The 25,629-nt window shown below is 42.6% G+C and overlaps 1 protein-coding gene across 1 annotated transcript in view; it reads right to left on the bottom strand.

Annotated features, from left to right (window-relative positions):
• The window catches only part of LOC130361841 (probable cation-transporting ATPase 13A4), a 214,070-nt gene that overhangs the window by 10,205 nt on the left and 178,236 nt on the right, over positions 1 to 25,629 (bottom strand). Inside the window, exons 24-28 of the mRNA XM_056565407.1 lie at positions 17,549 to 17,645; positions 16,112 to 16,184; positions 15,809 to 15,983; positions 13,191 to 13,360; positions 5,115 to 5,203 (exon numbers count right to left, since the gene is read on the bottom strand). Of these exons, the coding sequence (XP_056421382.1) occupies positions 5,115 to 5,203; positions 13,191 to 13,360; positions 15,809 to 15,983; positions 16,112 to 16,184; positions 17,549 to 17,645 (604 nt within the window). The remainder of the gene's footprint in view (positions 1 to 5,114; positions 5,204 to 13,190; positions 13,361 to 15,808; positions 15,984 to 16,111; positions 16,185 to 17,548; positions 17,646 to 25,629) is intronic.

The raw sequence follows: 25,629 nt of genomic DNA, 5'->3' as shown, positions 1-25,629 counted from the left end.
TATACATGATGAGGATGAAATGCAGATATGCAATCTATCCTCACACATACTTACCGATGAACAAATCCGTCTGCTCAAGAAAGGGCTGTCATATACACCCACTCCGCGTTATGATTCATTTGAGTGGATTAAAGACATTAATTTATTTGCAAGGAAACTTGCACTTTACAAAGTGCATAAACCAAATGAAAGTAATATACAAATTAGACAAGACAATCAAGTAGTTAGTGATCTATATGAACTATTAGAAGAGAACGAGAGTGGTGGTAGAGGACCCACTGCACCTTTCTCCGATCTAAAACCTAGGAGTAGAACTACCCCGAACTTTACACAGTTCGATAATATAAATATATTTGTTCAGATGGTATGTACCAAACTAGAAGAGATCCAACCCAGGAAAAGAAGGAACAATAATCTTACCTTTGATGAAAATCGGGCACTGCTGGAATTAGAAAACAACAAGGAGATAATCATTAAGCCCTCCGATAAGGGGGGCAACATAGTAATTATGAACAAGAATGATTACCTGGACATGGTGCAGCGATTGATTGGTGATGGAGCCAAATACCGACGGCTGGAGTCCAATCCTACAGAAAAATACATAAATGAATTGAGAGTGTTGCTTAGCGAAGCAAAAGATAAAGGATTAATCACAGAGGATGAATTCAAGTTCATGTTAAATCCGAAACCTACCATTGCAACAATATACGCGCTACCTAAAATTCACAAAAAGAAAATACCTATCCCAGGACGTCCCATCATTTCGGGAAATGAGAACCTCACAGAGGGCATAAGCCTCTATGTTAATCAAATGCTGGCCCCATTTGTTCAAACCTTGCCATCCTACATTAGGGACACTGGTGACGCTGTATCCAGGTTACAGGAAATTTATTTCCTGCCCAATACATACATTGCAAGCCTCGATGTTGAGGCACTATACACCAATATCCAACACGACTTGGGTTTGAGGGCGGTAGATTATTTTCTGTGCACTAGGGGGACACAGTTCACTGAGCACAACAAGTTTATTTTGTCACTTCTTCATTTTTGCTTACTCACAATTATTTCATTTTTGATGGTCACTTCCACTTACAACACAAAGGCACGGCGATGGGCATGGCCTGTGCGCCAAATTTCGCCAATTTATTTTTAGGGTGGTGGGAAAACACAATGGTTTTCACTGACACCCATCACGATTACACTTCTCACATATTATTTTGGGCACGTTATATTGATGATGTTTAAATTTTTTGGGATGGCACTGAGACACTTTTTCAACAATTTGTAAACACACTTAATACTAATGATATTGGAATGCTTTTCCCTTCAGAAATTCACAGCACTATGATTAATTTCTTAGATTTACAGATCACCCTGGAACCTGGTGGCAGCGTCCAGACACAGATATACAGGAAGCCCACTTCTACAAACATCTTCCTTGAGTGGGGCAGTTTCCACCCTAGCCCTCTCAAAAGAGGGATTCCTGTAGGCCAATACCTACGTGCTAAAAGAAATTGCTCGACTCATGAAGCATTCCTTCAAGAATGCAAAATACTGTATGGAAAATTCATCAAGAGGGGATACCCGAAAAAAGTGCTCCACAGAGCTTTTGCCAGGGCACGTGATACCCCCAGACAGGAATTATTGAGGAGTAAACCAATGAATCCCATTGGTAGGACTGTACGGTGTATTGGGACATATGATGAAAACAATCATCAAGTCATACAGATATTACGCCAGTTCTGGCCTATTTTGGAAGCTGATGAAGATCTGAAAGAAGTCATTGCACATTTGTGAACATTTAGTTCACAGCCTATTCTATGAGAAACCTGAAGGGACTTGGCTACAATCTCCCGTGAAGGGGTCTCACCCATGTGGGAATTGTTCATTTTGTGTTTTTCTGCCGAGAACAAAGGAGTTCATCAATCCGGTGGATAACCGGAAATACATCATTCGTGATTTCATCAATTGCCAAACCAGAGGAGTGGTGTATATCGCCCAGTGTGGATGTACTAAATTATATGTGGGGAAAACCACACAGGAATTAAGGAGACGTATCTCCCAACACTTGAGTACTATCCGCACTGGTGCGGATACACCACTGGCAAGACATGTGATTGAAATACATAGAGGTGATATTCGGACCCTTAAGTTTTGGGGATTAATCAAAATGACGTTAGGCCCAAGACGAGGGAACCTGGATAGGAAATTACTTCGTGAGGAGGCAAGATGGATTCAAAGACTCAAATCACTGAGCCCGAGTGGCCTGAATGAAGGTTTTACCTTCTCAGCATTTATTTGAAGAATTTACCTGCCGTATTATTCACAAGTCTGAAGGTTACTATAACAATCACACATGCCAATTAGTTGTTGTATGCGAAGTACTCGACTGCTGTGGTCCTTTTCTCTCAAATATTGGACCTTGTATCTCTATCCTAAACAATAGTGAACTAATGAGGTCATGGAGAAATCTAGAGAGCATTGACAATAATATTGAATTATACATTGGAATAAATAAGTTGACCTCCTTCATCAATTGGTTCGAAATTTTACCTATCTAACTGCACATACAATATCAGACGTTTTCTATTTAAGTAGCTCTGACCCCTAATGTCATCGCATATGCCCAATTGGTTTTACAGTGTCCCTGCTATATGATGATAGCTGTGAACCATCCTTGAGCTAATCCTTAGTCCCCCAACATAGGGTCTTATAATAATTGAGATAATGCTTACCGGTTGGAGGATGCCTGGATTTGGAGGTACATTCCATTATTCTGCTAAAAAGGGAAAATGAAATTAAAATGAAGGTAGAGGGAAGAGAAGAATAGTGATTGAATTATGAGAAGGGGAAAAGGAATAATATAATATCAAGTGATAATCACCAATCTCCATGTGGATGCAATAAGATACTTGCTCATATGGAATGTTGGTAAATTATACTTTTATCATGAACAACATAATTAGTGTATATCCTACAATAAACAATGCCCTGTTGACCATATCAGTATATAATAGAGCCTAACATCATCCAGTTGTATTACTCTAGGGTTATTGTAAATTGTTCCCCTATAAATACCTTGCATAGTGCGCTATATATACATGATTATATCATATGTCAATATATATAGCATACAATTCCCTATCAGTGGTCATAGCAGTTTATTAAGAGTCTAAGATAATCCCAAGGATAATTCTCGCCCGCACACTGGGGGTTTGAATAACTAAGAACTCGCGCAGGTTATACTGCGCATCTCACCCTGTTAGAAACAACAATACACGTCGGGAGGATGAGAAATTTTCTAAGTGTGTGCGCAGGATATACTGCGCACCTGTACTTGAGAGATGTCTGCACATGAGAATCAGGCAACTACGCATGCGCAGTAACCTACGCAGAGACAGCCGGTGGATACGATTTGTAGCGCAGGGTTCACTGCGCAGACAATGGGAAATGCGATGAAGTTTTGGCGCAGGGGTCATGGCGCAGACACGTCACAAGTCACATGATGAGGTCTCCCTCGACGCTGATCAACAACAGCGATGATAGGTTGGAACACCAGGAGTGAGATAGGACGACTGAGCAGTCAATCAAAAGATATTTGCACTGATTGGTGGGATGGGCGCTCCACCAATAAGGATGAGGTACTTCCTGCACAATGACGTCTAGAAGGGAGGTGATATAAACCCCGCACTGGCGTTTTTTGCTCATAGCCCTGTTACCTCTTGACAAAGCCGTGTGTACGGCGAAACATGTCGAGGGGGGCTAGAATCTGATTTTAAAACACAGTGGTGTCCTTTCCCTCAGTATGGCACACTGCAGGTGCATACTGCAATACTATTGAGTCCTGGCAGTACTCTTTGCACTTAATATTTCTGGAAAGAGAGACACCCTGATTTTTTAATCTTTTTTGTGTGTGAACTAATATGAAACAATTAACATTTTTCTTAATATATGGTAAATTTAGGGAATTAGTGGATCACCACGGTGATCTTTTGGTATATTGTTTGGATTAACCCTCCATATATTGGTCTAATATGGATCTACAGTATTTAATAACCTCAGAAACGCATCACGATATATTTTCAATAAAACTTTTAATAAGAAATGAGCAAAAATCCTTCGTAGATGATAACAAAGTTATGTCTGAGCGCTGAGCGATCAGTTAGATACAGGCCAACCTGGAGGGGGGAAATTGGACTATATTCTATTACCTTCCCCCAATCTAAGTAAGTTTGCCTCAAATTAATGGTCTATTCCTTATCTAGAACCCCCAACCTCTCTGAGAACTGATTTCTTTGTTTTCTCAAATTTTCCCTACGGACCATGTATCTGGTTTCAGGTTTTCCGAGCGCCCTCCACGAGAGTGGATATTGGGAACACTAGAGGAGGAGATTTTAATGCTGTGCAATCTTGGCTTCTAGGTGTTAGTGGAGGGGTATACCGGACTAGTTCTGGTGTCTCCCTTCCACATATACCGAGTGAGTTGAAAAGGATCTATATCCTCTACATGATCAATGCAAGTCCTTTCTGGAAAGTAGCACCAACTGATTTTTTGTCTTATATACTTTTTATCCTTCTTTTATAAAATTTTGGCTAAACTTGTATTTAATTGTATTTATTTTTTATTTTGTGTTTGTTTTTGTTTTTTTAAAGAAAATGAACTCAATAGTTAATATCAATGACTTACACAAATGTATATAAAAGATAACAACATAGAACATTTTCTGATTGGATGCTAAATTATTTTGCTATTACTATTTACTTTATAATTTTATGTTTATTTTAAACATATATGTAAATTTTCCTGCCAGCGGATACACAGAGCTACCCAGCTGCAGATGGTAGCTCTCTCAGCTGTTGCTTCTGTCCTATACATTGCCGATTGTCATTTGTATACAAACTCGTGCACCAAAAGTTGTCAATCGCTCTACATGGTTGAAAAATGCAGCAGTTGAAAAATGTAATACTGAGTCAAATGATGTAAAGCTATATATCCCTGCACATTATGTCTTCCCCTTTATCCTATGGTGTTGGCAATAGTAGAGAAATTCAAATTGACTGTCTGACTGTCTTAATAACAGTGATTTTTCAGTACAAGTATTAAAATTCTATACCTCTATAGCAGTGTATAAGGTGTCAATATCAGCAAAAAGAGCAAACAAATAAGATGCAACTTGAATTACAATGATAGATGCCAGCAGATCTAAAAAAGAAGCAATAATAAGTATCAGTATGTGCACAAACAATTGTGGAAGGAATATTTTTCAAACAGCGCCTGATGGATATCAACATGAATCTAAACGTCATCAGTAAAACAGCTATGTACATAGAATAAAGAAAAACCCATAGCAAAGATGAAATAGGGACCATTATTCTTGTGTCAGGTTTGAAATTCAGGCCAGAAACAGTGTTTGTGTCCCCTCCACATTTTTTCTATGACTCTTGGACCAATTCCTCACCCCTTGTTTGCTAACATTCCATTTCTTCTGTAAAGGGTATCTTGTAAAGGTACTTCCTAATAGTTAAATAGGCACTGTCAATCAATGCTTTTCACAAATGTTTAGTACAATGTGAATATAAGTGCATCTCCAATATATTTACATTTATTTTTTTTATTTTTTTTGGCCATTTTACCTTTGAAAATTCTCCCTAAAACTGTGGCCACCAGGGGTCCACATATGCTCTCCCACCTACACTGTTGTCCCTCAGTCTTTAAAGGGGTACTCCACTGCCCCAGTGTTTGGAACACTTTGTTCCGAACTCTTGGAGCTAGCGGCGGGGTTGTGATGTCACGCCACGCCCCCTCAATGCAAGTCTATGGAAGGAGGCATGATGGCTGCCACGCCCCTCCCATAGACTTTCATTGAGGGGGAGTGGTGTGATGTAACCTCACCACGCCCACCAAAATACTAAATTATTTATATATAATATAAATATATATATATATATATATATATATATATATATATATATATATATAATTTAATATTTTAATAGTTTGGACGGACGTGGCAATCAATATCAGAGTTGAGCTAAAGGAGGAGATTAGGATATATTTATAAAAATGTATCAAAAAGTCCCATCTAAACAAAAAATAAGTACCAATAAAAGCCACACATAACAGCAAAAAAATTAGCCCTAACACAGTTTCATAGGCGGAAGAATAAAAAAGTAATTAGGGTACAGAAAAAGTCAGTTTTAAGGATTCTACTTAAACAAGTTACATCTATATAAAAGTAGTGAATAAAAAAAACTTAAAAAATCTGGTATCATTATAATTGTATTGATTGCATTATAACATGTCATTTTATCCATAGAGTGCCCTGTATAAAAACTGCGTGAAAACTCTGTAAAACTCCATAAACGGCGTAAAAATTCCCCTAAAAGTTGCAAAATTGTGTATTTATTTTTAATTTCGCCCACAAATATATATAGGTATGGGGGGATAAGTACAAACCAATGTGCAACAGCGCATAAAGTGCTGAACAAAGTATATACCAACCTATGTCAAGGACGAAGGCTGTAACATGCCGAAACGCGCGTTAGGGTGACGCTGCCCCGGACCCTGCTGACTGTTTGCTGCTATTCTTATTACCGTACTGAATACCTTGACATAGGTTGGTATATACTTTGTTCAGCATTTTATGCGCTGTTGCACTTTGGTTTGTACTTATCCCCATACCTAATTGTGTGTGTGTGGAGGGTGGGGGGCCCCGATTATCATATCCCTATCCAGGCCACATTCAGTGCAATAGATCCATCATTAATAGTTTTGACCTCCCTTTTAAGCCTTTACTGTGGTGTCCTTTTTACCATATGTCAGCAGAGGTTTCGGTGCAGTGTTCTAGTGTTCCCATGTTTTGTGATTCCTCCTTATAATCATGTTTTTATCATTTGCTATTTAATGAAGATTATTATGATTCACCTATGAAGGACTCCATTTTCTATTTTTTGGTTTTTATGTGATTTAGGAGTCTAGATTACTTTACTTTACGTTACAGGGGGTTGTTACCATAATGGCTAGTGTTTAGGTGTTATTATCCTTCACTATCTTCCCTCCCCCTAATAAGTGTTGTGTTTGTCTACTCCTGTAAAACAGCAGACCCCATTATAATCAATGGGAACCGGCCATGCTGTTGTGACCCATGCCCATTGTGAACGTTCCTGATAACAGCCGTTAAAGGCCAAAAAAAAAAAAAGAGCCCAACAGCCCAATAACAGGCGGGTCACAATGGCAGTGTGAAAGTAGCCTTAACAGCAATAATGTTGTCAGTCTGTCACATTTAGGACCTCTTATACTGACAGACTGTAAGTGATTACATACATTTATATCAGGTGAAGTCTTCTCTGATCGGATTCCTTCACTTCCCTTTGTCTTCTCCAGCTCAAACAGCCATGATCATTTCTTCCAGCTATGACTCATCTCTGGAGAACTTGGTGGGAAAAAAAAAAATTAGGCTCCGGTTTTCCAATAACTGTAATTGTCACGCCGAGCGCTCCGGTCGGCACCGCTGACCGCGAGCGCTGCTCCCTTGTCACCGGAGGGGACGCGATCCGAGGCACGGGAGGTGCTCGCTCTCGGATCGCACCTCATGTCACTTACCTCATGCCTCCGTCTGCTTCCTCCCGGCACGCGTGGCCCCGCTCCCTAGGGCGCGTGCCGGCTTGCTGAAATTTAAAGGGCCAGTGCACCACTAATTGGTGCCTGGCCCAATCATTGCAGAACCTATAAATATCCACTTCCCCTTCCTGCGCTTGCCGGATCTTGTTGCCTTGGGCCAGTGAAAGTGTTCACGTGTGTCCATTGCCTGTGTATCCAGACCCTTACCGTTGCCCTTGACTACGAAACGTTGCCGCCTGTCCTGACCTTCTGCTACGTCTGACCTTGCCTTTTGCCTAGTGCTTGTGTACTGCGCCTGACTCAGCAGTCAGTGAGGTTGAGTCGCTATTGGGTGGAGCGACCTGGAGGTTACCTGCTGCAGCAAGTCCATCCCGCCTTGCGGCGGGCTCTGGTGAAAACCAGTAACCCCTTAGATTCCGTTCCCCTGGTACGGCCCACGCCATCACCTCACTGACATAGAGGATCCACTACCTGTGTCAACCCTGCATACCACTCCGGATCCTGACAGTAGATCCGGACATGGATCCTGCTGAGGTCCCACTGCCCAGTGTCGCTGACCTAACCTCCGTGGTCGCCCAGCAATCTCAGCAGATCGCGCTACAAGGACAACAGCTGACTCAGTTGACTGCTATGCTACAACAGCTTCTGCCTCAACAACAGTAACCATCTCCTCCGCCAGCTCCTGCATCACCTCCGCAGCGAGTGGCCGCTCCCAGACTCCGCCTGTCCCTACCTGACAAGTTTGATGGGGACTCTAAACTGTGCCGTGGGTTCCTGTCCCAGTGTTCCCTACACCTGGAGATGATGTCAGACCAATTTCCTACAGAACGGTCTAAGGTGGCGTTCGTGGTCAGCCTGCTGTCTGGAAAGGCCTTGTCCTGGGCCACACCGCTTTGGGACCGCAACGATCCTGCCACTGCTACTATCCAGTCCTTCTTCTCAGAAGTACGTTGTGTCTCTGAAGGAGCCAGCCCGGGCTTCCTCAGCCAAGACAGCCCTATTGAATCTTGTCCAAGGGAGTTCTTCAGTGGGCGAATACGCCATTCAGTTCCGCACCCTCGCCTCTGAGCTATCCTGGAATAATGAGGCCCTCTGCGCGACCTTCAAGAAAGGCTTATCCAGTCACATCAAAGATGTTTTGGCCGCACAAGAAATTCCTGCTACCCTGTATGAACTCATCCATTTGGCCACCCGCATCGATATGCGTTTCACTGAAAGACGTCAGGAGCTTCGTCAGGAAAAGGATCTTGTTCGCAGCAGGCGGTTTCCTCCCCTGGCACCTCTCTTCCAGCGTCCTTTGCAATCTGTTCCTGTGCCTTCCACCGAGGAGGCTATGCAAGTGAATCGGTCTCACCTGACCCAACAAGAGAGGACTCGCCGTAGGAACGAAAACCTGTGCCTGTACTGTGCTAGTACTGAACATTTCTTAAAGGACTGTCCTATTCGTCCTCCGCGTCAAGGAAACGCTCGCACCTAGTTAACATATTAGAGGCGTTGCTAGGTGTGAATTCTTCCTCTCCACGACTGACTATACCTGTGCGGATTGCTATACCCGCTAATACTAATACTTCCTTCTCCGCTGTGGCCTTCTTGGACTCTGGTTCAGCAGGAAGTTTCATTGAAGCCTCCCTAATCAACAGATTCAATATTCCAGTTACCCGTCTTGTCAAACCTCTCTTCATTTCATCCGTCAATGGGGAAAGGTTGGTCTGCACCGTGCTGGAGCTGTCCTTCTTCAAAAAACCGCTAAAGGAAAAAATATCACTTGTGGATTTTTCTCCAAGACTTTCTCTCCTCCTGAAAAGAACTATTCCTTTGGAGACCATGAACTTTTGGCCATTAAGTTGGCACTTGAGGAGTGGAGATATCTTCTAGAAGGATTCTTGCATCCCATCACCATCTACACTGACCACAAAAATTTGTCTTACCTTCAATCCGCCCAGCGGTTAAATCCTCGCCAGGCTAGATGTTCATTGTTCTTTGCCTGTTTCAATTTTCAAATTCATTTTCGTCCTGTGGACAAGAATGTCAGGGCTGATGCTCTATCACGTACCACCGATGCCTCGGAATCAGAAGTTCTTCCTCAACACATCATCCCTCCTGAGTGCCTGGTCGTCTCCGCCCCAGCTTCTTTGGTGCCAATTCCTCCCGGAAAGACTTATGTTCCTCCACGTCTTTGCCTCCAGACTCTCAAATGGGGTCATTCCTCCCACCTGGCGGGTCATGCTGGAATCAAAAAGTCCATACAGCTAATTGCCAGACACTATTGGTGGTCTTCCTTGGAGAAAGATGTGACCCATTTCGTACGGGCCTGTACAGTGTGTGCACGTGACAAGACTCCACGCCAGAAGCCGGCTGGTCTTCTCCTTCCTCTGCCTGTGCCTGAACAGCCATGGTCTCATAGCTATGGACTTTATAACTGACCTACCTTCATCTCATGGCAACACTGTCATTTGGGTGGTCGTTGATCGCTTTTCCAAAATGGCTCATTTTGTCCCGCTTCCGGGTCTACCTTCTGCGCCACAATTGGCAAGACATTTTTTTCTACACATTTTTCGTCTCCACGGGCTTCCCACGCATATTGTCTCTGATAGAGGTGTTCAATTTGTTTCAAAATTTTGGAAAGCACTCTGCAGTCAATTAAAGATCAAATTTAATTTCTCTTCCTCCTATCACCCCCAATCCAATGGACAAGTGGAAACAGTAAACCAGATTCTTTGCGACTACTTGCGGCATTTTGTCTCCACCTGTCAAGATGATTGGGTCGATCTTCTGCCCTGGGCTGAATTCTCGTACAACTTCAAGAATTCTGAGTCTTCCTCCAAATCTCCATTTTTGTGGTGTACGGCCATCACCCGCTTCCCCCCCCTCCCCATTGCCATTTCATCTGGAGTTCCTGCCGTGGATGAATTGACACAAGATTTCTCCTCCATCTGGAAAGAAACTCAAAAGTTGCTCCTACTGGCCTCATCTCGCATGAAGAGACATGCCGATAAAAATTCCTCCTGTTTTTGCCCCCGGTGACAAAGTATGGCTCTCCGCCAAATACATCCGTTTCCGTGTCCCTAGCTACAAGCTTGGTCCTCGGTACCTCGGGCCTTTTAATATCAAGAATCAAATCAATTCCGTCTCCTACAAGCTTCATCTTCCCCCTTCTCTTCGTATTACTAACTCTTTCCATGTTTCTCTTCTCAAATCTCTCATACTTCACCGCTTTTCTCCCAAGGTCACTGTTCCTGCTCCTATCTCTGGCTCCTCTGATGTCTTCTCCGTCAAGGAAATCCTCACCTCCAAGGTTGTCCGAGGTAAAAAAAAAAATGTTGGTGGATTGGGAGATTTGTGGCCCTGAAGAAAGATCATGGGAAACCGAGGCCAATATTTTAGACAAGGAACTCATCTACAGATTCCTCCGTTCCAAAAAGAGGGGGAGACCCAAGGGCTCACGGCGTGCCTCTGCATGCAGCGCGGGACGTGCCCGCTCTCGGATCGCGCCCCATGTCGCTCACCTCACGCCTCCGTCTGCTTCCTCCCGGCTTGCTGAAGTTTAAAGGGCCAGTGCACCACTAATTGGTGCCTGGCCCAATCATTGCAGAACCTATAAATATCCACTTCCCCTTCCTGCCCTTGCCAGATCTTGTTGCCTTGTGCTAGTGAAAGCATTCCCGTGTGTCCATTGCCTGTGTATCCAGACCCCTGCCGTTGCCCTTGACTATGAACCGTTGCCGCCTGTCCTGACCTTCTGCTACCTCTGACCTTGCCTTTTGCTTAGTCCTTGTGTACCACACCTGACTCAGAAGTCAGTGAGGTTGAGTCGCTATTGGGTGGAACGACCTGGGGGTTACCTACCGCTGCAAGTCCATCCCGCCTTGCGGCGGGCTCCGGTGAAAACCAGTAACCTCTTAGATTCCGTTCCCCTGGTACGGCCCACACCATCACCTCACTGATATAGAGGATCCACTACCTGTGTCAACCCTGCATACCACTCCGGATCCTGACAGCAATTACCTAAACTGTAATAATGCCCCCTCCCCCTCCTTAGTAGAATGGGTAGCAGCAGAAGTTCCCCACATTAGGTAGGTAGATGTCCACCACATTAGGTAGGCAGCAGAAGACCCCCACATTAGGTAGGAAGCAGATGTCCCACACATTAGGTAGGCAGCATATGTCCCCCACATTAGGTTGACAGCAGATGTTCCCCCCATTAGGTTGGCAGAAGAATCCCCTACATAGTAGGCAGCAGATTCCCCCCACAGTAGGTTCCCCCAGAGTTGGCAGCAGGTTCCCCCATAGGAGGCAGCTGTAACCCTATAGTAGGCAGCAGTACCCCCATATTAAGCAGTACTACCCCCATATTAGGCAGCAGTGTCCCCCATAGTAGGTGGCAGTTTCCCCCATATTAGGCAGCAGTACCCCCATAATAGGCAGAAGTCCCCCATATTCGGAAGCAGTATCCCCATAGTAGGAAGTAGTGTCCCACATAGTAGGCAGTACTTTCCCTCATAGTAGGTAGCAGTTTCCCTCATAGTAGGCAGCCATAGTACTCTCATACTAGGCAGATTTACCCCCAAAGTAGGCAGCAATGTCCCCCATAGTAGGCAGCAGTGTCCCCCACATTAGACAGTAGTGTCCCACATAGAAGGTAGTAGTACCTCCATAGTAGGCAGCAGTCACCCCCATAGGAGGCAGCAGTGCCCCCATAGTAGGTAGCAGTCTCCCCCATAGGAGGCAGCAGTACCCCCCATAGTAGGCAGCAGTGTCCCCCATATTAGACTGCAGAGTCCCCCATATTAGGAAGTAGCAGTTTCCATCCTCCCCCTCCAATATACTTACCTCCTGCAGCTCTTCTGTCTTCTTCCCGGAGGCTCCCTCAGCATGGTCTCTTCTTTCTTCTTCCTCTGCGTTCTGGTGTCTAATGACGTCACTCATGCATCTGAGCCACCAGAGCGCAGAGGAATCCTCTCATGAGCACAAGAGTGATTGACAGGGTGAGGAGCCAGTGTCTCTTCACCCTGTCAAACTTCCCACCTCATGCCATATTTAGCTGTAGATGCCTCATTAGGAGACATTTATAGTTACATGCAGGACATGTGGGGGCCATTCCGGGACGATAGGACATCACCCTAAAAGCGGGTATGTCCCGTTGGATCCGGAATGGTTGGGAGGTATGGAATAATGTATCCAGCCACACTAATAAAACTATTCTGGAATGGTTTGAGGAACATGACTGAAAAAAACAATTAGTTTAGCAATAAGTGAATCTCCTTAGATTTATTTCAGGAAGCTTTGCGGGAATTCAGCATTTAAATTTATTTGGATTCAATGATGATTTAGTTGTGTCTCTACACTTTCTGGTCAAGGTGCAGAGCTAGGATCATAGAGTGTAAGGTGTTAACTGGTGATGCATAGCCATATAGTGAGCCATACAGCAAACACTGATGGATACCACATCACTGTTCACTGTGTAGAGTATTTCAATTTTCCCCTCAGACAACAAGATGTCCTGGTATTTGGTATTTAAGTTCCATCTTCTAAAATTAAATATATATTTCCAGTATTAATGGTAACTTACAGTTGGTATATAAAGGCTGTCGGAATGGCCTCCCTTTGGCAAACACAATTTCTAGAATAATTAGATGGAAGCCGTTTATAGGAAACACTGTTGTTGTAAAATAGTTCTCAGAATATCTATGCTCTCTCAATATAACATTTCCTGCGCTGTAATTTTGTGGAAGACATGCACTGTGGAGGGAAAAATAATGCTATTATAATGCAGATAAGTTATGAATTCACTTTGATTAAATAATGCTCTTTTGAAGGTCATTTCTTGTATTAAGGTATTTTTACACGTGCATATTTTCTGCTGCAGATTTGCTTTAGCAGATTTTGCTAGCCATTGAAGTCAATGGGCAGCAGGTTATGCAGCAGCAAATCTGCAGCAAAAATACATGTGAACGCAACCTCATATTTAGTATTAGTATACACTGTATCAGCTGTCTGAACCCAGTATAAAAAATGACTATGCAGAAACAATATGAGCACTTAAGCAAAACCTTTTAGGCTTTCTGGGAAACATATTTTTACTTTCAGAAGATCGACCAATATCACAGCACTCCACCAATTTGGGAAGATTTAAAGGGGTACACTGACATTTTTATGACACCCCTAGACATTTTATTCCCTATCCATAAGGATAAGATGTCTGATAGTCCAATCCCAGTTTCGCCACCCCAGACATCAAGCGTATGGAGCGAACTTTGCTCCGTGCCGGATGACTGGCAATGCGGGGCGGAGGCTCGTGATGTCACTGCCACACCCTGCTTGTGACTTCACAGCCACGCTCCCTCGATGCAAGTCTACAGGAGGGGGCGTAATGGCAGTCACGCCCCTTTCCATTGACTTGCATTGAGGGGCGTGGCTATGAGGTCACGAGCCTCCAGCACTGCAACAAACGCTCTAAACGAATGCTGGGTGCTGTAGGGAGATCACCGGTGTCCCCAGCCACAGGACCCCCATGATCAGACATTGTTTCTTCTATCCTTTGGATAGAGATAAGATGTCTAGGGGTGGAGTTCCCCTTTAAGGGAGAGGGGCCAGAAAGAAGTCTCTCCTCTATAAAAGACACATGAAAGCCCATCTGCAGTTTGCATGAAAGCACCTAAAGGACTGTGAAAATAAAGGCATCAATTCTTAATGTCATGTCTGGAGGAAACCAGGCAATGCTCATCACCTGACTAATAATATCCGTACACTGAAAGATGGTGGTGTGGAAAAATTTTTTGTGACTGGGACAGGGATACTGGTAAGGTTTGAAGATAAACTGAATGGCGCAAAGAACAGGGATATTCTTAATGAAAGCTGATCCATAGTGGTCTGGACCTCAGACTGGGCCAAAGAGTCACATTGACAATGACCCTAAGCACACAGCCAAGATAACTGGAATGGCCTAGGGGGCAACTCTTTAAATACCCTTTAGTAGACCAGCCAGAGCCTGACATGAACCCAGTTGATCATCTCTGGAGAGACCTGGAATTGGCTTCCACTGATGGTCCCCATCCAATCTTATAGGGCTTGAGAAAATCTGCAGCGAACAATGGCAGAAAATGCCCAAATCCAGGTGGGCAAACCTTGTACCCAAGAAGACTGAAGGCTGTAATCGCTGCCAAAGGTGCTTTGCAGTGAACCACAATAACACTCCAGCACCAAGATATCTGATTGAATCTCCTGGCAACTTAGTAGTATGAAACTTTCCTGACAAAATAGCGTTTAGGATATGGATTTGCCTGAAGTCCCATGCAAGTCTATGGGCAAAACTATATCCTGATTGCTGTATTGTCAGGCAAGTTTTTGGCTACAAAGCTGCCAGGAAACTTAAATGGGCACTCTCATTATAACTAATTTTTGCTATTGCACTTCTTATGGTAAATAAAAAAGATTTCTAATATACTTTGGTTAAAAAAATGAAGTTTTCAATTTTATTTGTGCTTAAAAAAGCTCAAGAGCACATTTCCTCCCATCTTAAACACAGACTTAGGACCCAAGCCCAAACACAGGAAGTGCAACCTGAAGTGCTGAGGGGGGGGGGGGGTGGTTCCAACCAACAGCATATGGCGGTTAAGTGTGAGAGGAGCTATGATTGTATGAGGCTGGACACACCCCCCTCAGCACTCCAGGCTGCACTTTCTGTGTTTGGACCTCGGTCCTAAGTCTGTGTATAAGATGGGGAAAGTGTGCTCTTGAGCTTTTTTAAGCACAAATAAAACATAGAAAAGTTCATTTTTTTAAACAAAGTATATTATAAGGAGTGCAAAAATGTATTTTAATGAGTTACCCTATAAACATATATCCTGTGCCAGAGCATATTTGTGGTTACATTTTAAAGTACAATGCAATATTTTAATTTTTCCTTTTCCATAAAATAGAAAAAAATCTGAATACATTGTACAGTATCTATAAGAAGAATTGTTTTCATGACAAAAGTGCACATGCCTGTATATGTTTGTCTCAAAGTTTCTTCAAAAAGTGCAAATGTAATCTGCAAATTACATTAGATTTTATGGTAATTTAATAATAAATATGTTTTTATTTATTCAAGACAAAAAAATTTCCTTGAATATATAAAAAAATAAATAATAAATCATCACTGTATATTGATATATATTGTAACTGGTTCCAATAAACAAAACTAACCTGAAAACATCTGTTTCATTGAACCATGGCTGTTGTAGAAGCAAATAGAAAGCAGTGGAATGGACAAGAAGAGTGAAAGTAAAGTGCACAAAAATGGAAAGTAATAAAGGAGGAGAGAGGAGCTGTCCAGAGGGTCTGTAAGGAGCCAACTTTGGGGACGGATGGTTTAAACTCACTAGAGAAAGAAAGAAACATTTATTTGTAAACGTCTTACAAAAACTGTCAAAAATCTGATACTAGTGTATGTCCAAAATGACAGCTACATTCGTGGGAACAAATATGTGAATGGTGAAATACACCTACTTGTCAGGCCAACTGTTAAGTTGAAAGCAAAATCTTCCCAGATGTACAGGTAGTTTCCAAGAAGGGTTTGTTTCTGAGAAAATAAACATACAATTCACAATTCAAACCCTGTCTTGTACTTAAAGAGTAAATATCCAACAATAAGAAATTTTGCATTACCCCAGAACATCCATGGATTTTGGTGGTTTCCTAGTAATATGCACCAGCTTATGGACTTATCTCTACACTTATGATAATGGTCACCAGTGGGACTGTGATATAATACAAACCACCAGCATTTCTCCTTTCTGCATTTCTTAGATTGATAAAGGCCTCAGAATGCAGGGACTTTCTTTTATTTTGTTTACAGCAAGAGTGTGGTAAAGCAGGAGCGGAATTGCCAGTAACATTTCTGTCCCATGGGTTATATGCAGTTATGATTAGGAAAAATAACTTGAAATGGATCTAAAATAGAGGGAAATAATATTTTAATGATACCTCCCTTAAAGCTCCAATTCTACTTCAGACTATAAAAAGGCAAGAAAATCATCAAAACTGGGACATTAACCAGGGATAATTCTATTAAAGGAGCTATCGTGAGCCTCCCACTGGCCTCTGTTCAGTTCCCAATCTTTACCTCTTCTTCCTGCTTCCGAGACAAGTGCTTGGTACAGGAATTCCAGGCTCAGCCATTTCCTGGTCACAGCGAAGTACTGTCTCCACCAGCAACTGGCTCAGCCGATAGGTCCTGCATCTAGTGTTCATCTTGGAAACAAAGCAAAGAGAAAAGATCATGGGACAAGATGGAAGTGAATTGGAGGTCTGAGTGGACCAACATGGGATCAGGGCTAGGTAGGTATGCCTTTTTTCTATTTTCTGACAACCCTAGCACCATATTATTATTTTTTTTAAAACACTGGGCAACCCCTTCAACACATTCACTACTCATGTGATGCAATTACCCATTTTTTACCATATTAGCTTACCAGATATGTTATGAAAAACCTATTTCCCCCTCAAGATTACAGAAATTGTCATCATTAAAGGACAACTGTAGTGGAACACTTTTATATATTCCCGTGCCCGGGCCTCAAAAATAAACAAAATAAACGTATACATACCTTCCTACGAGCCCCATTGGTCCGGCACAGGCATCGCGGTCCGGCAGTGCTGACCTCATTACACTTCCTGGGGACGGGGACCCAGCGATGTCCCGCCCCGGCCTGTGATAGGCTGAGCCCACTGTCATGTAAGGAGCTCTGGTCAGCTTCTTGTTTAATTTTAACTTGTACTGAATAAATATCAGATTTTATCTAAGTACTAGTTCCTTATCTTTCTGTTATTGTGAGCTTCATTGCAGTATAATACAACTATGTGGGTTTTTTTGTTTGTTTTTTTATTAAAAACAATATAGTTTTACATTCATGTTGGACAAATGTGAAAAAGTAGAAATCATACCCAAAAAAGAAATAATGTGCAAACTTGTGCCGTAAGTTGAAACATGGTCAAGAATTTGAAGATGGAGAATGATGTAACAAGACTATTTCGACCTTCCCTGTGGAAGAACAAAACATTTATGTTAATTGTGATAGGAATTCACTCTATTTGGCTTATACATATAAAGACTTAACCCTTTAAGAACCAATCCCATTTTGACCTTAAAGGGTAACTCTCATTAAAATAAATTTTTGCTATTGCACTCCTTATGGTAAATAAAAATTATTTCTAATATACTTTGTTTTAAAAAAAATTAAGTTTTCTATGTTTTACTTGTGCTTAAAAAAGCTCAAGAGCACATTTTCTCCCATCTTATTCACAGACTTAGGACCGAGGTCCAAACACAGAAAGTGCAGCCTGGAGTACTGAGGAGGGTGTGTCCAGCCTCATCCAATCATAGCTCCTCTCACACTTAACTGCCATATACTGTTGGTTGGACCCCTCCCCCCTCCTCAGCACTCCAGGCTGCACTTCCTGTGTTTGGGCTTCGGTCCTAAGTCTGTGTATAAGATGGGGGAATTGTGCTCTTGAGCTTTTTTAAGCACAAATAAAACATAGAAAACTTAATTTTTTTTTAACCAAAGTATATTAGAAATCTTTTTTATTTACCATAAGAAGTGCAATAGCAAAAATTAGTTTTAATGAGAGTGCCCATTTAAGGATTCATTTTTGCACTTTCGTTTTTTCCTCTTCCCTTTCTAAAAAATCATAACACTGTCAATTTTGCACCTACAGCCCATATAAGGGCTTGTTTTTTGCATCACCAATTGTACTTTGTAATGACATCACTTATTTTCTAACATAATATGCGGCGAAACACAATAAACTTATTTGTGGGGTGAAATAAAAATAAAAACACGCCATTTTGTAACTTTTGGGGGCTTCCATTAAAAATTGCTCCTTATATTTATTCTGTAGGCCCATAGAGTTACAAGGATTTTATGTAGGTTTTATTTTATTTTACTACTTACAAATGTTAGCTACAAGCACCACAAATATGCATGTTTAAAATTGTCCTCTTCTGACCCCTATGACTTTTTTTTTATATTTCCCCATATGGAGCTATATGAGGGCTAATTTTTTGTGCTATGATCTGTAGCTTTTATTGGTAGCATTTTTGTTTTGATTGGACTTTTTAAGAGCCTTTTTTAAATTTTTATGGTATACAAAGTGGACAAAAATGCTAATTTTTAGACTTTGTACGTGTACGCCATCAACCGTGCGGTTTAGCTAACCTTATATTTTATTAGTTCGGACATTTATGCAAGTGGCGGTACCACATGTGATTATTTTTTTTTATTACATTATTTTATAAAAAAAAATTTACAAAGGTGGGGGGGGGGGGAGTTCAAACTTTTATTAGGAAGGGGTTTATTAGTAAGGTGTTAATTCACTTTTTTTTTTTACACTTCATCTTTTTTTTTTTTTTTTTTGTCCCCAAAGGGGGCTATACCATATAATCTTTTGATTGTATACACTGGTTCAATGCTATGTCATAGAATGTTATTGGTGCTATGCTGCTCCAGCCTCCATGGCAGGCTGGGAGCAGCAGAAAACTGATCAGACAGAGAGCAGGCAGGTAAGGGCCCTCCCTGCTGATCGTGACATTGTGGTTTCACCAAGATGGTCCCAATTAGGGATGAGCAAATTGAATTTGACGAATCTGAATTCATTACGAATTTCAGGAAAATTTTGATCCGCAATCCGCAATTCGATCGCGCAAATCGCTTTATTAAACTCCATTTAGTGTGGTCCAGGCTCCAGGGCATCTAAAAGGGCGGACCCACATGTGAGGGCATGGGGCAAGGAATCCTGGGAAGGTGGGAAGGTGGGTAGGCGGGATGACCCTTAATCACATGCAGCATGCAGCCTATCAGCAGCCAGGCACCCCTGTGATGTCACAGCCCTTGCGGACAGTCACTTCAGCCTTTTATTGCAGAGAGAGAGAGGGACAGACAGCAGTGTGTGTTGCACAGAAAAGCAATTTACAACAGCAATTCACCTCCCAGTCCCATCAGTATTCTAGTGCAGAGAGGGACAGAGAGCAGTGTGTTGCACAGAAAAGCTTTTTTTACAGCAGCGATTCACCTCAAGCCCAAATCAAACCTAGAAGCACTGATAGGGAAGGGAATGAGATTGAGAGAGAAAGTGCAATTTTGGGTGTAGTACACAGTGACTGTGTGCTGCAGCACTGGTGTGTACAACAACTGAAAAGCTCATCGTAGCCAGCCAGTTAGGGTGAGCAAAGCTCTAAAAGCATATTGTCCTCTACTAAGTGTAACCTGAGCGTACATCTAAGTGGTGTATCATTTTGTTCCTGTGAAAGGCTAGGCAAAAGTATACACCTTCTGGTGTTGTGGACAAATACTGTTTTAAGCATACTGGAGCACATTGTTCTCCCCACATAAGTGCATACCACATATGTACATCTAAGTGGTGTACTATTTTGTTCCTGTTAAAAACTTAAGGGCCTAGATACTGTGAAAGGCCAGCCAAAAGTACACACCTGTTGGTATTCCCCTCATATACGCACTAAGTATGTCAGGCAGAGAAGTGCCAGGACATGCACAGAGGAGTGGCAGAGTAGTAGTAGTAGGAGTGGCAGCAGACTAGGGTCGAGTGGCAGCAGGAGTTTCAGGGAGATGGCTGAGCTCCCGTTGTCAGCTAGAAGTCGTGTCTCGGCCAGCAACCCATCTGCTGTCATGCTGTCATCGATTGGTTAACATGGTCATCCACTTCATCACAAGTGACATCTAACACCCCCAGTCAACAGTAGGTGGGTTTCTCAGACACAACCCTCAGTTGGCATGGCCCAGGAGCAGTTCCTGTCCTCCCATTGCCTCTGCCCTATGCTGTTCCCTCCCCCACAGAAGTATCTTATGCTATGGGTTCAGCTCCACTATTTAGTGAGGACGATCTACTAGAGGACAGTCAGCAGCTACTGCCCAGCCAAGAAGTGGAGGAGACATCCGCCGCTTCCTCTGCTAGGCGGGCAAGTAGTGATGAGGAGAGTGGCGTGGGAGGTGGTGTTGCGAGCTTTCAGGCTCCTGAAGAGGACACTTTTGAGGAACCTGAGGAGGACATCAGTGACGTGCAGACACAACTCGATGATGATGAAGCCAATCGCACTTGGGAGCTGGGTGCAGAGAGGGCTTCATCATCATCAGGAGAAGAGGGTTGCAGGATGCCCATGAGCCAGCAAGGTGGTAGCATGGTTGGCAGTCAGCATGGTAGCAGAAGTGGAAAGTCTGGAGCCAAACGTGCCGAGGTAGACCACCTGCTTTGCGGAAGCCTACCTTCCTAGGAGGTAGCGGAACAGGGGTTGCTGGAATCGGCGGCAGTAGCAGTCGATCAGTGCTTGCTTTGTTGGGAAAATCAGCTACTCTGCGGTGTGGCAGTTTTTCATCAAGCATCCGGAGAGTGTTAACCTGGCCACATGCCAGATGTGTCGGCAGAAGGTGAAGCGTGGCTAGGGTCCCAATGTTAGCACCACGGCCCTGCATCAATGTATGTAGCATCACCATAAAGCGGCCTGGGAGAACCATGGCTCTGATGTGGAGGTCGAGCCTTCTGCATCACCCAGTGGCACGCCGCTCCCTGTTTCAGCCAACCAAAGCTCCATCACCTCAGCCGAAGGGAGCTGTGTGTCATACCCATCTTCCGATGCTTCTGCTTCTCCTACTTAGAGTCATTCATTCCACCTGCAATCCATCGGCGAAGCCATGTCCAAGAGATAACAGTATATTACTTATCAAATGGCGCAGAAGCTGAATGTGCTCCTGTCCAAGTTGCTGGTGCTGCAGTCCCTTTCTTTTAAATTGGTGGACTCTGCACCTTTCAGAGAACTGATGGCTTGTGCCAAGCCGAGGGGGAGAGTCCCAAGCCGTCATTTCTTTGTGAAGGAGGCAATATCAGCCCTGCACAATTTTGTGGAACAGAAGGTGGAACAGTCCTTGAGCCTCTCGGTGTGTACCAAAGTGCACGGCAGCGACGACGTGTGGCGCTGTAACTATGGTCAGGGACAATATATGTCCTTTATGGCCCACTGGGTGAATGTGGTTCCTGCACAGCCACAACAGCAACTTGGACAGGTCACGCCGCTTCCTCCTCCACGCTCTCAGGCCATTGGTCCTGTGACATTGTGTGACTCCGCCTCCTCATCCTCCACTGTGTCCTCAGCCTCCACTGCATGGACAAGTCTCAGTGCCCCTCCAGCATACCATGTGTGCAAGGGACGGCGGTGTCCCGCTGTTCTTCCCTTGGTTTGCCTTGGCGAACTGAGTCACACAGGGGAGGAACTTTAATTGAAATTGAATCATGGCTTACTCCATGAAAACTGAAAATGGGAACCATGGTGACCCACAACGGGAAGAACATCTTGTCTGCGCTGTGAAAAGGAAGCCTGAGACATGCACCCTGCTTGGCACACGTGTTCAATCTGGTTGTCAAGAGGTTCCTGAAGTATTCTCCCCATGTGCAAGACATCCTAACAATGGGAAGGAAACTTTGCATGCCCTTCAGCCACTCGTACAACCCAAAGCACACCCTCCTTGAGCTGCAGCATCAGAACGGCATCCAACAACATTGTCTGATTTTGAGTTTACACATGTTGGAATTCCACCTTCCATATGTTGTACTGCCTATACGAACAGAGAAAAGCCATCATTGATTTCTTGATTATCTAAGTGGATAGTGGACTTCCCTGTGTAACTTCAATGTCAACCAGTGGCAGCTCATATGTGACACCTGCCGTTTGCTCAGGCCCTTTGAGGAAGCCAGATTATTAGTCAGTCACCAGGATTACGGGATGAACAACATCATTCCACTGCCTCATCTACTAAAACAAGTGTTGGAAACAATGGCTGGTAAGGACACTGTAGACATTGCGCCTACATCTCACGGCCACATGAGCCCTGTGGGGGCTGAACTGGAGGAGGAGCAGGAGGGGAACAGTGATGCACAGTTTAGGTTTCGCTAGATGGGCAGTTTTTCTAGTCATCTGACAGGAGAGGAGGAGCAGGAGCAGCGAGAGGAGCGAGAGGGTTATGAGGAAGGCGAGACAGAGGACAAAGACACCCAGTGGCAGTATGCAGTGGAGTTGGAGGCAGGGAGGCCCACCGAGTGACTTGCATAAATGACACGATGCATGCTCACTTGCTTTCGTAGTGACCACTGAATTGTCACCATTCGGCAGCGGAATTACTTCTGGCTCTCCACCTTATTGGACCCTCGCTACCGACACAAAATAAGGTCCTTTTTTACACCCACTGAGAGGGAGGACAAACTGACCTACTACAGAGACATCCTACATAGTCAGTTGACTGATGCATATCTGCACCATCGTCTATCCTCTCGCAGGTCTGATACGGGGGACCCCCTGCGCTCACCTTCCTCAGCCATGGCTGCAAGGATTGGATCAGGCATGAATCGTCCAGGAATTCCACTCACCAATGTCTGATGCATCAGAGTAGATTGACCATGGTGCCACACCAACACTTCACAAATATGGATAGTGCTAAACATGTGCTGCTTCCTTAAGCATATTCCTCTGCATCAGACCACAAGTAAGTATTGAGGATATTCATTACGTAAAACTTAACTTTTAACAATATTCCTAGGATAAAAATTTTTTTTCAATCAGACAAAAGGAAAGGTGTGTAAAAACACTATGTGCCAAGTACACCACCAAGCATTGATGTGATGCAAAAACCTCTAAAAGATGGAAGGGAACAACGTATGGTCCAATGTAACCGGTGAGGGGAAAAAAACTTACCCTGTAAGGCCCTACTCTTGCATCATTAATTCACTTCTTGGCAACTGTTACTCGCCCTAAAAAGGGCAGCCCCACACAGGAATCTCTCCCGATTTCCCCCCTACAAACACTGCCATTTACCAGGGTTTTTAGGTGGAAATAGAGAAGTTTTTACCCCACCTTGTCATGCATTTTGTGGACACCCCAAAAAAGAGTCACTATGTTTTAATATGCTTCATATCATAAAAGCATGATGTCAGCCATTTTGTGTATGTTCTAAATAAGACCACAATCATTTTAAGTTCTCCTATTCAAATGCCAGTCTGGGAGTAGAATACTTAGATGTCTACTTGGCTTATTTATGGTGTTTAGATTAGAGACTGATAAGGAGTCTGGTTATACTCTCTAGATATCACTACTAAAATTCACCCAAGTAAAGGGGGGTGAGATAACAAATTGTGAAATAACTATGTATCATCCGAATGAACATTAGCTCTCTCTCTCTCTCTCTCTCTCTCTCTCTCTATGTATATATATATATATATATATATATATATATATATATATATATATATAAGATAATCAGTTGGACAAATTATTTTGTCATATACTGTTAGTATCGTAAAGGACATTATATATCTATTATCTTATGTATGATTCTCATAGGAGCATTGCTCAATGTTTAGATAGACGTTGAGAATGAGTCTTTGTATAGGGCCAGTGAAGGGCATTGTAACGAACAATCAATTACCAAGACTGGACAAACAGGGAGATTCACATGTGTGAAAGAGACCTACATAAAACTATTATCTCTCTTCAATAAATTTAAATGTCAAATTGGAGACTGTATGTCTATGAGAATCCAGGATTTGATCACTTAAGATGTCAAAAAGTAAGACCTGTTTGTTAATTATTGCTCCACATTTCAAAGTGTGTAAGACCAATTATTGACAAGTTAACCCTTAATGGTAATGATGCTAATTGCTTATGCAATAGCAACCCCTAGTGTATGGGTAGATGACATTACACCACAGGAAAGGAATTATGGGTGATATGCTCAATGCATTCTGGGTAGTATAGTGATCTCATAGTCATTACCATATGTACACGCCCAACCTACATTCATTGGGGAATTCCAATTTAGGAGGGTGTGTCTAACTAATTAAAAAGTCTGGTAAACCAGATGTTAGGGAACTATAGCTGAGACTGAATAGTGAATACAGAGCTGATACTGAAGTCTGAACTGAACTGCTCTAGCTGAGAACACAGACAAAGGAAAGAGGCCCATAAGATGGATGCCATTGAAGCCATGTGAGATCCCAGACTGATTACATGGTACTGACCCAATGGCTGTCCCTGACGATGAGATGGACAGTTCAGTATTCCTCAGAGCAGAAGTAAGGTTCTTACTAAATTTTGGTAAGAGACACAAAAATGGTCTTCCATTTAATTAAGACTAATTGGGAAAATGTGGATGGGATTATATCATTTAGATTGGCAAATAAATTAATTAAATAAAATAATTAATTATCTCGACATTGAGATCATAGTTTTAGGATATTGTGGGACTTCATTCTACCTGTAGAAGAATCAAGATTCATAATCTATCAAAGCATTAAATAATTGCTTAGACATATTGATATAATTCCTACTCGCCAAGCCAAGTGTTATAAATATATTTTCCACACAGGAAACTTGTTTCAAGTTCTTCCTCCTAAAATATAGAGCAAGATCATATATCTCTGCTAATTGTCTTAATGTCTTACCAAAGTCATGTATAGAAAATAGTCCGGAATGGGGGGAAGTATATCATAATTCTTCCATGTATATATATTAGATGGATTTCCCCATTCTTGGAGTCATGTGATTTGTAGTGGTTAGAAGGGGGCGGGGAGTGAATTTATCATTCCATATTGATGTCTAATGATTAGATATTGTCCATCTTAATATCATGAGGTTCCTCTGAATAGAGTGATATGTAACCTTTTTCCTGTATGATATTCTAACCTGGTAGCATTTGTTTATTTTAACAAGTTACTTACTTCTCACATGTATTGTTCTACTATATGTAGTCAATTAACAATCTTGTACTGTTTACTAATATCTAATTGATATTCATTTGCATATATAATTGTTTTTATTACTCATTTATGTTTATAATCTTATAACCAATAAATCTGCATACTTTATAATACCTGTGTATTATTGTATATTGCAAAACTATATCCTTAAGCGTTAATGTCATCCCGTCATTAAAATAACTTGTTGATATCTGAGGAAATAGTCGGAC

This window comes from Hyla sarda, chromosome 3 (assembly GCF_029499605.1).
Source record: "Hyla sarda isolate aHylSar1 chromosome 3, aHylSar1.hap1, whole genome shotgun sequence".
Taxonomy (NCBI): Eukaryota; Metazoa; Chordata; class Amphibia; order Anura; family Hylidae; genus Hyla; species Hyla sarda.
Note: the sequence above shows the minus strand (reverse complement) of the source record. Positions and strands in the feature narration are given on the sequence as shown.